The sequence below is a fragment of the Cavia porcellus genome, unplaced genomic scaffold (assembly GCF_034190915.1).
Source record: "Cavia porcellus strain 051 isolate PalLab524CR breed Dunkin Hartley unplaced genomic scaffold, mCavPor4.1 scaffold_33, whole genome shotgun sequence".
Lineage (NCBI taxonomy): Eukaryota > Metazoa > Chordata > Mammalia > Rodentia > Caviidae > Cavia > Cavia porcellus.
Window position 1 is genome coordinate 16,882,090 of NW_026947516.1, and position 14,068 is coordinate 16,896,157.

Sequence of the window (14,068 nt, forward strand, 5' to 3'; positions counted from 1 at the left end):
GACATTGCTGCACTGAACTGAGGCCCCAGCCACCAAAACATTAACCTAGGGGGACATATCATACATAAGCCCGAACAGGAACAGACTAAGCAACACATGCATCATGCTAAAAAAGAAAGTGAGAAGGGATGAGTGGGCCCTGCTCCACTAGTAAATAATATTGAATCCATAAAACAAGACAGATTGAGAAAACTGTCAAAATGTTATTCTTTATTTTTGGACATGTAGCATGTTTTAACAAATCAGTTACAGGTGCAACTGCTTATAACATAAAAAAGAAATACATTTTTAATAAATTCCTCATTATTGTGAGTTCATTCACAAATAAATGTAAGGACTAGGACAGAACAATATGTTTCCACATACTGACCAGTACAACACTGACAGTTATAATTAAAGTATCCAGGAAGTCCAGAAATGAAGATTTAACTTAAGACAAATAAATTTACTTCCATTTAAAAAAAAAAGTAAAATAAATTTGACATTTTATATGCAATACCAATCACTTTAAAATTCTAGTTTCATCTTAAATAAATGACAAATCAAGAATTAAACAATTTTGAAAAACACCAAGAAGCAAAAGGAAAAATTTTAGTGTACCGTTAAAAACTGCTGAGTAGAACAAACAAAACCAAATATTAACCATTTCTCACTTTACTATGAATATTGGCACTGTTTATTTTATGTCTACGTTGGTTTCAATGCATAAAAGTCTTAATAAGACTGAATGGCTAGAGTCAGTCCATTTTTCTCCAATGAAAGAATTTCTAACTTCTAGAATTTAAAAATTGTACTCTTGCATTTACGTTTTAGTATAAACAAAACACTAATATATTTCTTTTATAACAGTGGCAACTGAGTAATAGGCAGAAGATACTTTTTCAAAGGTAAGACCCTTTGTGAATGTTGTCATTAAAAATATCCTGTACAAAAGCACAATACTGACAGACTCTATCTAGTGCACACACAAGTGCCTCACTGTTTTCACAGTTCTCTTCCACAAAAACTTATTCTAAAGAGTTCAACAAATAATACACATTATGTGGATAACTGGGGGTTAAAAACCCATGGCTCTGGGCAACAATAATTACAGTTAAAAACATCCATCCACAAAGAGACTTGTGTTACTAAACTTTCAGACTTGGCTTGCTATAAATAAAACATTCTGGAGTAAAGCCTTTTGCACACTGACAATACTTATCAGACATCAGCTAGGCCACAGTGGAGGGTAGTGACTTTTGTATCAAAAGGATAGAGTAGCAGCTGGTTTTGAGATGGCACACCTCATACATTCTGCTCAGATAACAAGAAGGCATTTACAAAGGACTAAATTATGCACTGAAAAATGTGGGGGCTTTCTCTGCACTATCAACAGTGGTATCGGTCCCTAGAATTTAAAAAAGTAAAAGGGCTCTTCACAAAACTGAATATGGAGGCTCTACCTAGAGAAATGCATACAACAGGAGCAAAAGAAGGACTTGGAATATGCCAGAAACTTCTTCTTGGCACTAACTAGCATGAGCATTTTTGGCATGTTAGATATTTTACCATTTTATGTCAACCATGACTATAGTAAGCTGTCTGGATGATAAACAAAGAATGACTGCATCCCTGGTCCTTAACAGCAGTTTACACATAGCAGGTGATCAAAACATACTGGTTAACTAACAGACCATCTTGCTGAAGAAACTTGCTGACAATATGTAACACTTCCTGAGTGGACCCAATAAACGTTTAAGAGCATCACTTAAATGCCTAGTAGATGTATATGAATATTACTTAAAGTAGTTTCTGCAATTGGTATACTTCCCTAAAGAAAACGTGTAAACATTTGGTGAATGTCTAAGTAATGGTTTAACATTAAAAACTGGCCAAATATGCCCAGAAACATTTGGCCCTACAGCACCCAAAACTCTCAAAATATAATGTTAAAACTCTCCGCTAGAGGGATTTCAGTGTCTGAAAAATTTCATACCTGAGTGGCTTAACCATTCTCTCCTAAATTGTAAATAAGTGCAAGGAGTTTCTACACTCAGGAATTGCATAAGTTTTAATCTTTCCTCAATCTAAAACATTGAATGATATAGAGGTAGCATAACTTACTGAATTAACTTTAAAAAACAAAAACAAAGCAAGGTTATTATCAATCGTCTTGATAAAACTGTTACAAATGTTTCAAACATTACAAGGCAGGCTTTCTTCTACCTGGTTTCAGACACTTTCTCATTATCATCCCTTTTCTCACTGTGAGGATAGTGATGAGTCCAGGCACCCCTTGGCCCAGTGGCATCTACTGCAATATCAATGAGAGAATCCGGGATAATCCACCTCAGGAAGATAAGGAACAGATAGTTGAGCACAGCCAACAGAGCAAACATGTGGCCTGTGACTGAGCCGCAGTGAGAGATGAGTCTATCCAGTCGCTCATTCAGGGACAGCACGTCTTCGCTCAGGACTAGCTCGTACACCTGGAGGGAGAGAAGGCCCAGAATGAATGCTGGGAGTCAGAACACTTCTACAACAAAGGACGACCCACCCTAACCAAGAATGTTTCCGAAACACATGCAAACAGAGGTCATCCGTGTTTGGTGTTGTTACAATAATGATGTCCTTAATGAACTTAAACACAATCATTATTGCCCAATGCTTGCTGGGCACATAATCTGCGCTAGACACTGTAATACAAAGAATAAGCTATGGTTACTTTCCCCTAGGAGATCAGCACAGATTTCAGCTGAGTACTAAAATACCAAAGTCCTGCAAAGTCCAAATAGCTTTTCAGGTCATGACTGATATTTAATTGAGCAATGACTTGAGAGGTGTTCAAACAGGACAGGCCTTTTCAGACGCTTTGGGTAGAGAAAGCTCTCTGACTGGTCTCTGCCAGACAAAAAGCTCAATTATACCACCACAGCAGCAGGCTTCTGGGGATACACAGTTTCTTCTTTCAACAACTGTGAAAGGTCATCCATACTGCTGTTTATAGTAGGTAAGGAGATGGAGAAATATTTCAAAGATTGCAAGTAGAAGAGGGGAAGATGAGGTAAACTTTAATTAAACAGTCAGGTCAAGTGTTGGCAAACAAAGTCTACTGCTAAGAACTGGTAGTGTGTGACTTGCTTTTGAAAACTGCTGAGCACTAAACTCTAAAATATTTTTAAAAAACCAAAGATCTTTAAATATACTTGTATTGAACACATTAAATGAGCCAGCATTCCTGTTTTGCAATTGCACTTGGGAATTACTTGTGCTTGACCTCACATAATGAACCTGTAAATTGTCTTCTTTTGAGTTCAAGAAGTTACAACAAGTGCAACTGCTACAGGTCAGTGGCCTATCAAAGGTACAGCACGATTTTATCTAGCTCTTCTATCCTGAGGACATTTTAAATACAAGCATTTTAATCAGAATGATGTTGAGGATTATGTTGAGGCTCACAGATTAGAACTGAATAGTGTGCTTAGAGCATGAAGTCCAATTTAATTTTGTGATCAATTTTCTGAATAGCATAGTTAAACTAAAGAGTTGAAAAAGATCAAAATGTCCTACACTTAAAAGACCAAATACAAACTGATCTGTTTATCCAGTTCTATGTGAGGTCAATTTATTTATTATATTAAGTGATAAAATAATAATTTACTTCTATATAGAAAATGTGACACTCTGTTACAGATGAGAATTTGCTTTGTTCTAACTACATGCTATAAATTATCAGACCATAGAAGAGTAAAAATATAAGTGGTTTACTATTATTTTAAATATAACTACATGAAATATGATTATAAAAATAACCCTAATTAGCTTCTTCATAAATTGTCACCATTGTCCTTTTCTTGTTGAATTTCTTACCTATTATAGCTCAGAGCTCTGAACTTGCATCATGTCTATGAAACAGGTAAAGTTACAATTTATAGAGCTGTGGTTCTGTAGGGCGACCAGGGCGTATCTCCAAAAAACCTGTCTAGTCATATATTCTTGCCAGCTATACTGCAAATTCCATCTCTGCTCCCCAAAGGTCACATTAGACTCTAGGGAGTAACTGTGGACATGAGACAGGAAGATGGAGGATACAGAGCCAAGTGGTCACTCAGTTGATTGCAGGTACCAGATTTCAATTTCCAAAAGAAAAGATAAGCTATCTATCTCATAGTGGGAGAAACTCCAAGAATTCCAGAAGGTCGGACTGCCCTGAACACTTCAGTTGAAAATTTCTGACTCTTTCAGAAATCTCCTATTTCAATGGAAAATATTATTATGGATGACTGTGTTTAGAGAGAATGAGGTTCTTGAATTCATATTGAATTCATATTCAAATATAGGTTCACTTGGATTCAAAACTTGTAATTCAAAACAAGAAAGAACACCTTATAGTAGAGGGCTGCTTTCAGTAGAAGACACCTGGCAGTTTCCACTCAGTTTGATATATGGCAAGAGGCAAAAGGTACAAGCAGTCATGAGAAAGACATAAAGGATGAAACTCAGAAGAAATGCACTCCCCTTGGAAGGCACTTCTCACCATGTACTCTCCCACCTAAGGCAGCAATCTATTTTCTGTACCTGTCCTTTTGGGAATGCTCTATTGCTGCTTTTCATTTGTCATCATTTCCCCACTTTTCAGGTATATTTTAAATTCTAACTTACTTTAGTCTCTATTATTCCAAAAATACCAAAATCATTTTCCTGTAGAAAATTACAGTCATTAGCAAAAGCATGATAGAAGGTTCCAGAAGTAGCCAGAATCAAATATTAACAGTTCCAATGCTACAATAAGCACCGAAACCATATATTTGCTAATAGACCTAGATAGTTTAGAATTATAAACAGCCTTAAGGAAACATCCAAGAATAGATTTCAATACCAGTTTTGCCTTTAATTGCTAGGACTACAAAAAAATCTTGTGGTTTCCTCATGCCCAGTTTAATCAATCAAATGTTAATGATAATTTCAGATGTCAATACAATGATTTGAACAGAAACAGCCCAGCAGGTATGCAAACAGTAATGCTTAGTTTATTTCTTTTCATATAGAAGACAGTCTGTAAACCTAACCAAAAACATTAATGGCCAACTTGTATGTAAGAGAAACCAAATGGTATGTGAAACGTCAAGTAACAGCTCAGACAGAATCTTTTCTCAGCATGTGACATACCTTTTCAGTTCTCTGTGCAACATTCGTCCAGGTGTAGAAAGTCTTTACTATATTATGGATATTTTCTGGGGTTGGAAGTGCCCCGGAATTCAGCTGCAAAATAGTCTTTTCCAGTCCTTCACACAAAGATTTTACTGAAGGTTCACACAGAACAATGAGATTTTCTGGAAGCACCTCAGGAATTCCACCAACCCTCGTACTTACAATCTTAAAAGAAGGAAGGAATACATGAGCCACTGACAATCACCTCAGGAAAATCACCAAAATGAAGTTAAAAAAAATTATTATGACACGTGTCCCATTATTTTTTTCAAAACACAGATAAAGAAATACCCACAATCTAAGCCCTTAGAACATTTTACCTGTAAACCACAACTGGCTGCTTCCACAATCGCCATGCAGAATGCTTCGGTAAGGGAGGTATTAAGAAAAATATGTCCTTGAACTAAGACATCTCTAACATCCTTGTGTTCTAAAGCTCCCAAAAGACGTACCCTGATTTTTTAAATAAGAGAGGAAGAAAAAAGGGAGTGAAAAACTATGCTACAAAAAATTTAATTTCTAAACCAAATCAGCTGTTTATATTTAGATTCCTACTAGTGCTAATCTCAAAATATTAGTATAACCAGTTTTAAAAAGTTCTATAAAGCTGAGATACAATGCATAAACATATTGCTAACTCTGTTATACACACAAATTCCATCTTTCTAAAGCTAATATGCATTTAATGAAAATATTGGTATGACTTGAAAATCTGCAAATATTCCCAATCACAGTGGTTGTTTTGGGGGGCCTTCCATGATGTTTCCAACAATTGTTTCTCAAAGTCAAATAATATCAGGCTAATGGAAAAAATCAAATTGTGAATTAATCGTGCTTTCTCATTTTATATACATTCTTCAGAAATAGGCCTTGCATTACATTTGTATATCAATTACATCGAGGAGAAACTGCACATCTATGGTAGACACAGTCAAACCTGAACATCGCTGATATTTTCTTACTCACAACAAAATGAAAGCCATCATTACCTGTCATGTAACTCGTATTTTTCCCGCACTTCTTCCAGAATGATTCTCTTTGGTCCCTCTCCTCCGATTATAAAATTTAAATTTTGATACTTCTGACAGAGTTTAGGTATTATGCCACAAAGCAAATCAATACCTGAAAACATAAAGTTGAATGTTAGAGATGTTAATGTTTCAACTTCAAGACTCATCAGAACTACTGAAAATTTACTTATTAAATATTAGGTATAACATTTTTAAAATATCGAAATCAGCTCTCTCACACCTTTCCTGGGAGTGGACTCATCACAAACTGCCCCCAGTCCCCAAGAGTTCCAATTCTTGAAGATACCGACCCTGACATGCATTATTACCTTTTATAAAACCAAAATATGGACAATTCTGTTTTAACCTACTTATGTGATTTACTTGAACACATTGCCTTCTTCTACAAAAGATATTTAAGTTAGCTAACTAACACTTTGGTTCTTCTCCATAACACACAACCTACTGGAGCTAGAGATCCCAGTTTCTTTTCTTTCATGCTTTTTTTTTAACAAGCAAGCCCTTTGATCACAGCTAAGTACTCTGATATATTAAATGCAGAGACATATGTACCTAAAATCCTAAGGTCTCTTTCAGCTACAAAATTCTCAGCTATGACTCCACTTCTTGCCACAGGTTAGCAACAAAGTGTAAATGTTGCCTCCACTTTCTTCAAAACTCAACTTGCATGGAGAAATTTTGCAATGAATACTATAGTATTGCCACAACTTAAAAGAATGGTCCATTCAAACCAGCTATACCCCATTTCCCAAGAACGAGTGGGTAAAGGGGGTAGGACCTCAACTGTCAGATTATTCCAATCCACAGATCAAAAAGGATTCAACTTTGTTCCTTTCTTCAAAAAATTATTTTCTTACATTATATAAAAACAACTTCAGATAACACAAAGCAATTGAATAAATCACGATGCCCTACCAGTCTGCAAAAGTTAGTGGCTACCCAAAGCCACAGCAATGTTGACACTACCTAGGAATTTCATTCATTAACAACTATAAATCATAAACATTCAGAAATAAAAGGAAACAAAATAATTAAATTAGACCTGTTTATTAATTAAAAATAAATGTACACACATTCACATACAAACCTACACACACACTGATTTTTACACTGATCTTCCTCAAAATAGGCAGACTTACAAAACAGGTCACTGGTATTTTCAAATTATGATTATATATACAAAAATAAATTCCCATAGTTTTTAATTATAAAAGCTTCCCATTAAAATATTAGCTATCTTTGTTTCAAGTCTATTACTGAATCCATTCACTGGATTTGGTAGAAATCTAGAAAAACTAGAAAGTGAATTGATGACCATTAACATTAGCCTCCTACACTTTCTTTTTTTTTAACTTTCTCTTCCATTTTTTATCCTTTTTCCTCTTTCCTTCCTTTGTAATAGAAGGTTAAGTGTCCATTCTTTAAACAAAAGTGGAAAAGTAAGCATAACTTCTGATAGCATGTAATAGCTACTGAGTGCTTACTGTATTAGTACATTAAATGCATTATATCTTTTAATACTGATAATCACTATAAAAGAAATGAAATTAATATTGTTAATGCTATATAATAGTATTCTAGGAATAAAAGATTTTCTCCTTCAGTATAAAAAATTTTTCTGGTGCCTCTAAGATTCTAACACCCTGGATCATTTAAAGACTTTCAAATGCCATCTTTATATAAAAAGACAAGGAAAATTTCTGACTCAAAATGCTTTTTTTTAATCCAATTGCTTTTAATGCTCAATCTAACAGTATTTGAACCTTCTGATCTATCCTAGGACCTAGTGACCAGGCTAGGAAACAGAAACCCTGAACTCCAGGAGAGCTGGACACATATTTGTCATTTGTTACTTACTATGTAACCTGGGTGAGTCACTTATCCCCTTTGAGACTGTTTCTTTGTGTGCTACAAGCAGTTAACATATACATACCCACAGCTGTTGGGCCAAATGAAGTACTACAACATGCATAGGGTTTCACCACTGCAGAATACACTGTTAGGTTATCATTGCTGCTACAGCAAGAAGTGGGATGTGTCAGTAAACACACTGAGCACTGTGAAACCCCAACTGAGAGCAAAACAGGCTGGAGAGAAGAGGGCTCAGGAACAGCCAGCCAGGAAATGCAGGCCAGGAATATTTGGATTTATCTTCTTAATTAATCCACCCCAATGGCCTTCTGTTATCTGGTCCAATGAACACCTCCAGAGGAAACTGGTTTGATAATAAAGAATAAAGGACCATTACTATAATTACTTACTTTTGGGCTATAGACATGGTCACTCCTTAGCAGAATATTATTTGTGCATGGGGCCTGGCATATAGGGAGGGTTAGACAATTACTTGAGTACTGAACTTAGACAGGGAAGGCTGTAACCTTCACTCCATTGGTGATTAGCTCGGCTGATTAAAACACCACACAGGCATGAGGAGAGGTAACAGGCATGAGTAGTGGATTCTGCTGATCCTCTATTACACTTACATACACACATATATCATGGTCATTCTTGGCCATCTACTTCACAAAGGTATCCTATTCAATTAAAAATAAATCAGGTGTACTTTCTATGCTATAACAAACACATCACCAATATCCCAATTAGGACGCAGAAGACCTTGAGCTCATTCAGATCTTCTTGATGAAAGAACAGATGCACATCACTATCCTCACCCAGAAAATGCAGTTCAATCCAAGTTTTCTCACCACCTCCATATCAGTGGGCTTTCTATTCCAAATATGGACTACACTGACCAAGGCCTATACCTCGATTTTAGGTCCCTCCCCAGTACACTAATACACTTGGTTACCAAGAATCTGTGGCATTTGTTCACAAATGTAATTCCAGTTGTACTTGGCATTGAACAGGGTTATTCAAGACCACATAAACTGACAACATGAAGTTTCTATGAAAACCAAGCTGAGTGGTTTGAAAAATCTAATAAACCACAGTCTCAGAAAAACATTTCTTATCAGATGAGGGGCGACCAAACTACTATGTAAAACTGAAAGCAAATTAAAAATCCAGAAGCATATTGCTTGATGTACCTTTAGGGTTTCAACCCACTTTAAAGAAAAAACCCAGGTGACAACAGTGGATGATGCTTTGTGAAGCTGAGTGCGCAAGACAACACCGGTGAAATCAGAGAACCGGTACTCAAGCCAAAGTACTGGCAATTTGGTGCATTAATAACATTCTGGGTCAAGTTCAAATATTTGAGACTATGTATTATTTTGAGTACTGAGGTCTGACTATAAGTGACACTTGATTACTAGACTGATTTTCAGAGCATCAAGAAGACTATTTGATATATTTCTAATAACTGCTGTACAGAGCTCTGATAAACGAGTCTCCACAAATTCTACATGGTATGCACTACTGCTGCAAAGGTACTATAAACAATCCTTCTTGCTAACAGTGGGTACTTACTAAGTACAACCTATGCTAAGCATATCACTGAACCTTCACAAAGTTCCCACTGTCACCTGAATGAAATGAATGAAAAAACAGAGATGTTAAATAACTCATCCTTAATCACACAGCGGGACGCAGCCAGCCTCTGACTGTGGCCCATCTAATCCTCCTTTCATCACTTACCTGCCAAAGTTATTAACATCATATATATGATTAAACGAAATGAGCAAACACAAAACAGTAGTATGCAGAATAAGACCATTGAGTTTAAACATATGCACACGTGCATAAAAGACAAGAAGTTATAAACCAAAGTCTTCCTTAGGGTCACCTCTGGATAATATAGTTACAGCTACTTTTAGTTTTCATCTTTGTATTTTTCTTAGCTTTTAAAATCTGCAATGAAAAGACATTACATTTGTAATTAAATAAAAAGCCATGTGATAGGCTCTTGCCCTTTATTTCTTACCACACATGGAAGGCTGAATTAATTTTTTTTTGGTACCCAGGATTGAACTCACAACCTCACGCTTGCCAGGCAGGCACTTTAACAGCTGAGCTAAATTTCCAGCCCCAATTTAATTTTTAAAAAGATCCTATCAATTAAACAGCATCAGGTTATTTTTAGTTTTCAGTAACTTAAAACATCCAAGGTTGGATGTAGCATTCATTACTTTTCTAAATATTTCTCTTCTTAGATGTATAAGTCAGTATATCTTTCATATCTTTCTTTGCTATAGTTAACACAGCAGTCGATACAAAAACATAAAGCAAAATGAAAAGCCAAACAATCATTAGATACAAGTACTTAACAGCTTTCTACAAGGAAAAAAAGTCTGCAATGCAAGTACAGCTATCGTTTCATTACCTTTTCTGTAAACAAGTCTGCTGACAACAACAATAGTTATACTACCATGCCTCTTACATGGATCTGGAGTGAAGTCAGTAGGATCTACCGCATTAGGAATGACGGACACTATTTCAGGATTCAGTGCTGCTCTTAGTACAGTATTTTCCTTACTAGTATAAGAGACACAAATGATGTGGTTTGTGTCACAAAGCGACACAGTTAGAAGCTTGTTTGTGAGCACCGAGCTGACATCAGCAAATCCAAAGAGGGAATGGTCCGTGAAGACTGTATGGAGCCCCATTGTCTTGGCGTGGAAGAGAGCATCATGGGCCAGGGAAGAAAAAGAACTATGGGAATGGACTACTGTGACTCTCTCCCGGACAAATATGTACCTGAGTAATGGCAGACTGTGAAAGAGCGTCGTAGCTGTAGATTGGTTGTACATGACTTTCAGAGGCAAGTAATAGACTTTGAGGCCATTTGTGAGGTAACGGATGCCTTTTCGATCTTCATAAGCATGGGTGACAATTATGACCTTGTGCCCTCTTTGAATCAGGCACTGAGAGAGCTGGTATATGTGGCTTTCCACTCCTCCCATATTTGGGTAGAAGAAGTCAGATACCATGCATATATTATGAAAACTAGTTGGACAGGTGGCAAAGCTTCCAGGGTTAACTGAGGAGAGTGGAGGTGAAGGAAGCTTGACGTGGTCCCCTCCTCCTCTACAGGCCATGCTGGTGTGTTTTAGACATCAGTTCCTAGAGCAACCCAGCTAAGATATGTGTCCTCTGTTACCTGAAAAAGATAGTAAAACAGATCTCAGCTCAGAGACACAGGCATTCCACATTCCAAACCCCATTAGCAGTACTTTTAATATTAGTGTACGTTTATCAGCTTTTCCCCTCAAAAAAGCACACAATGAATTTTGACTCATTTGACACTAACTTGTTTAGCATTTACTGTATCATACAACAAAACTAAACTCTGCAGTGTCTTAATTTTGCTGTAAAAATACTGCTATGCACAATATAGAACAGTGTGCCATGCTACATTATTATTAAATACAAATACACACATACACATATGTTCATTCCCTACCTACTCTATCACTTTACCACCTTCTACTTACTAAATAGCTACTACACACCAGGCACTATGTGCTAAGAGTTTTCTACATTTTACGGTAACCTCACCAAAACCCTACAAAATATTAAATCTGTATTACAAATGGCAAGTAAAGCTTAAGGAGTTTAAGAAATTTGTCCCTTGTGACTCAGCTTTTTAGAGGTAGTACAACTGTTTCACTGATGATCATTCCTCCTCCTTGCGTTTGGTCCTGTTTTAACATATAGGATGCAGTAAAAGGTGATGTGCACATGTTTGTTCTCGGCCTCAAAAAGGCCTGGTAGTTCCACTTACATACGCCTGGCTACGCTAAGCACTCACATGAGTCCAGTTATTGTGCTGTGCTGGAAAGGAGACCAAACGAAAAGCGAAAAGCTCTCAGACTACCTGGACAAAGCCAGAGCCCCAGCCATTGCCCTGTTACCAGGATCCAGTTTCAAGCCAAATTGCTACTCCCTAAAAGCGGCCTCCCTGTGACGACTGGCAGGAACAGCAGAAGTACCACTAGCTAATCCCAGCAGATTGCAACATCATGAAAAACAGTAAAATGGTGGTTGTTTCACATCACTAAGTCTTGGGGAGGTTTTGCAGAAAAGTGTAACTAAAACAGGCTAGAATTTGAATCTCACTCCTTATTTTTATAAATAAAGTTTTACAGCAACATAGGCTTGCCTATTCATTTATATGAATGGCTACTTTTGTGCTGTAACAGTAATGTGGCTGTGACAGGGGCTACACAACCAACAGAGCCTAAAAAATGTCTCCTCTATAGCTGAGCCACTGACACTATTAATTTCATAAAGTTCTTCTAGTATTAGCTTTGTGTTTACACTAAAATATACCTGGAGCTGAAACAGACTTTTTGAGGCCCCTTTTTTCTAAGGGCACCTGGAGCTCACACAATGGACAACCCAAATTTTCTCCTTTCTTATTCAAAGATGATGATAAACTGCTTCCCGTCACTTGTTTTCTTAATCATTCTATTATTTAGGTCTTTCTGCCATGACTGTTCGTCCTTTCAGTGTGTAGTCTGAAAATAAAGGCTAGAGATGGGCTAAATCTGGGGCCGTTTCCTACATACTAAAGTGGGTAATGTTTATCTCTGGGGTCCTCCAAAATCCTATCAATGTGAAATATTCCTATAGATTCTTAAGACTTTGAAAGCTAGAGTGTCTTGGAAATCCGGTAAAAATCTACTTAGCTTTACAAATAAGATTTTCAGAGCTCCAGAAACTCAACTATACAGAGAAGTCATCCTAAAGCTGTTTTGAATTTCAACTGCGAAATCAGAAAATACAAATTAACTGTATGCAGTCTTAACTACCAATTCTCTGCAATAAACCCATCTGTATCTTAAATATATTCCCAGAAATACTCCATAAATGTTTTTGGAACTTAATTTAACAATTAATATTTAATATTACCAAATACTGAGATTCCTCAAGCTCATACTTTAAAGTGATTTAACAAGTGTTTTGTCACCTAAACCTGAACTTCCAGTTCTATTCAGTTTTCAAAGATGAATGATAACAAAGACAGTGAGTAATGAGCCAAATGAAATTACTTAATATTTTGTCATTAACCTGCAATACTAAGGAGTGTGCCTACCATCTGGTTATCACTCTTAATATCTTTTAAAATATCATTTAAAAGCTTATACAGCACAGTCATAGAATCTTAGATTTTAACCGAATCTCTCTCTTCAAAAATGAGCCAGACAAGTTTGAGCGATTGATTTGTCCAAAGCTCCCACCCAGCCACTTCAGTGGCAAACTGAGGAACATCTTAAAATTTTCGCCCCTGGCCAAGGAACTGCCGAAAGTCATTAGCAGCACAGGCTCCTGAGGAGAGGCTGGAGATGAAGAGGACGGCACTTCTACAAAATCCCTGGGCGCTGCCCGAGTTGCACTCCTTGAGCAGTAGCCGGGGAGCAGCAGAGCCAAGAAGTCCAGCTCGGTCAGAGACCTCACAGTCAGGCAAGATCTGGCTGTGACCCAAGGGAGGAGGAAACCGACCGGAAAGTGGGCAGGGGTCTGGGACTCCAGGTCCCCGAGATCCCAGACCCTCGCCTAGCAACCTCAAGCAAGGAACCGACTCCAGCTCTCTAAACCCCTCGGCCCCAAGCCACTCTGCACACCCTCCAACCCGGCTTCAGGGCCTGAAGCTCGGTAGGCTTCACCCCTTCCTATCGTCTTCCCAGCTCCCAAGCCAACAGCACAGCCCCATCTGGAGGCTGGCGAGAGTGCTGGAGAGCTGAGGCCAGACGCGCACTTACCGGCGAGTCCCATGGCCGCCAGTGTCCGGACCTCCCGCGGCTGTAGCCAGAGTCCCGCCTCCCTACCCCGAAGCGCCAATCCGGAGCGTCCGCGCCCAAACGCCGCGCCCCCGAGGCAGACAATCAAAAAGTGGCGCTTAGATCACGTGTAAGAGCGACGCTCAATTGTCCCTACCCCACAGC

General features: G+C 37.7%; 1 protein-coding gene across 2 annotated transcripts; it reads right to left on the reverse strand.

The window, feature by feature from the left end:
- Positions 1-183: 183 nt before the first annotated feature.
- Piga (phosphatidylinositol glycan anchor biosynthesis class A) lies at positions 184-14,056 on the reverse strand. 2 transcript variants are annotated; one of them, XM_013144871.3, is made up of 6 exons: positions 13,886-14,056; positions 10,561-11,280; positions 6,180-6,312; positions 5,511-5,643; positions 5,149-5,355; positions 184-2,468 (listed from the first exon to the last, which is right to left on the reverse strand). In XM_013144871.3, the coding sequence occupies exons 2-6, from the start codon at positions 11,216-11,218 to the stop codon at positions 2,202-2,204; spliced, it is 1,398 nt and encodes a 465-aa protein (XP_013000325.1). In that variant the 5' UTR covers positions 11,219-11,280; positions 13,886-14,056; the 3' UTR covers positions 184-2,201. The 2 variants fall into 2 exon arrangements, with proteins under 2 accessions (XP_013000325.1, XP_003463081.1); XM_003463033.5 differs by having other exon boundaries at positions 10,504-11,280.
- Between the last annotated feature and the right edge of the window lie 12 nt (positions 14,057-14,068).

Bases quoted from the DNA above. Each gene is read 5' to 3' on its own strand.
- Piga (XM_003463033.5), bottom strand. From the start codon at position 11,218: ATGGCCTGTAGAGGAGGAGGGGACCACGTCAAGCTTCCTTCACCTCCA. The intron at 6,313-10,503 runs GTAATGAAACGA...TTATGTTTTCAG, and splicing joins CAGACTTGTTTACAGAAAAG to GTATTGATTTGCTTTGTGGC. The intron at 5,644-6,179 runs GTAATGATGGCT...TTAAAAAATCAG, and splicing joins AAATACGAGTTACATGACAG to GGTACGTCTTTTGGGAGCTT.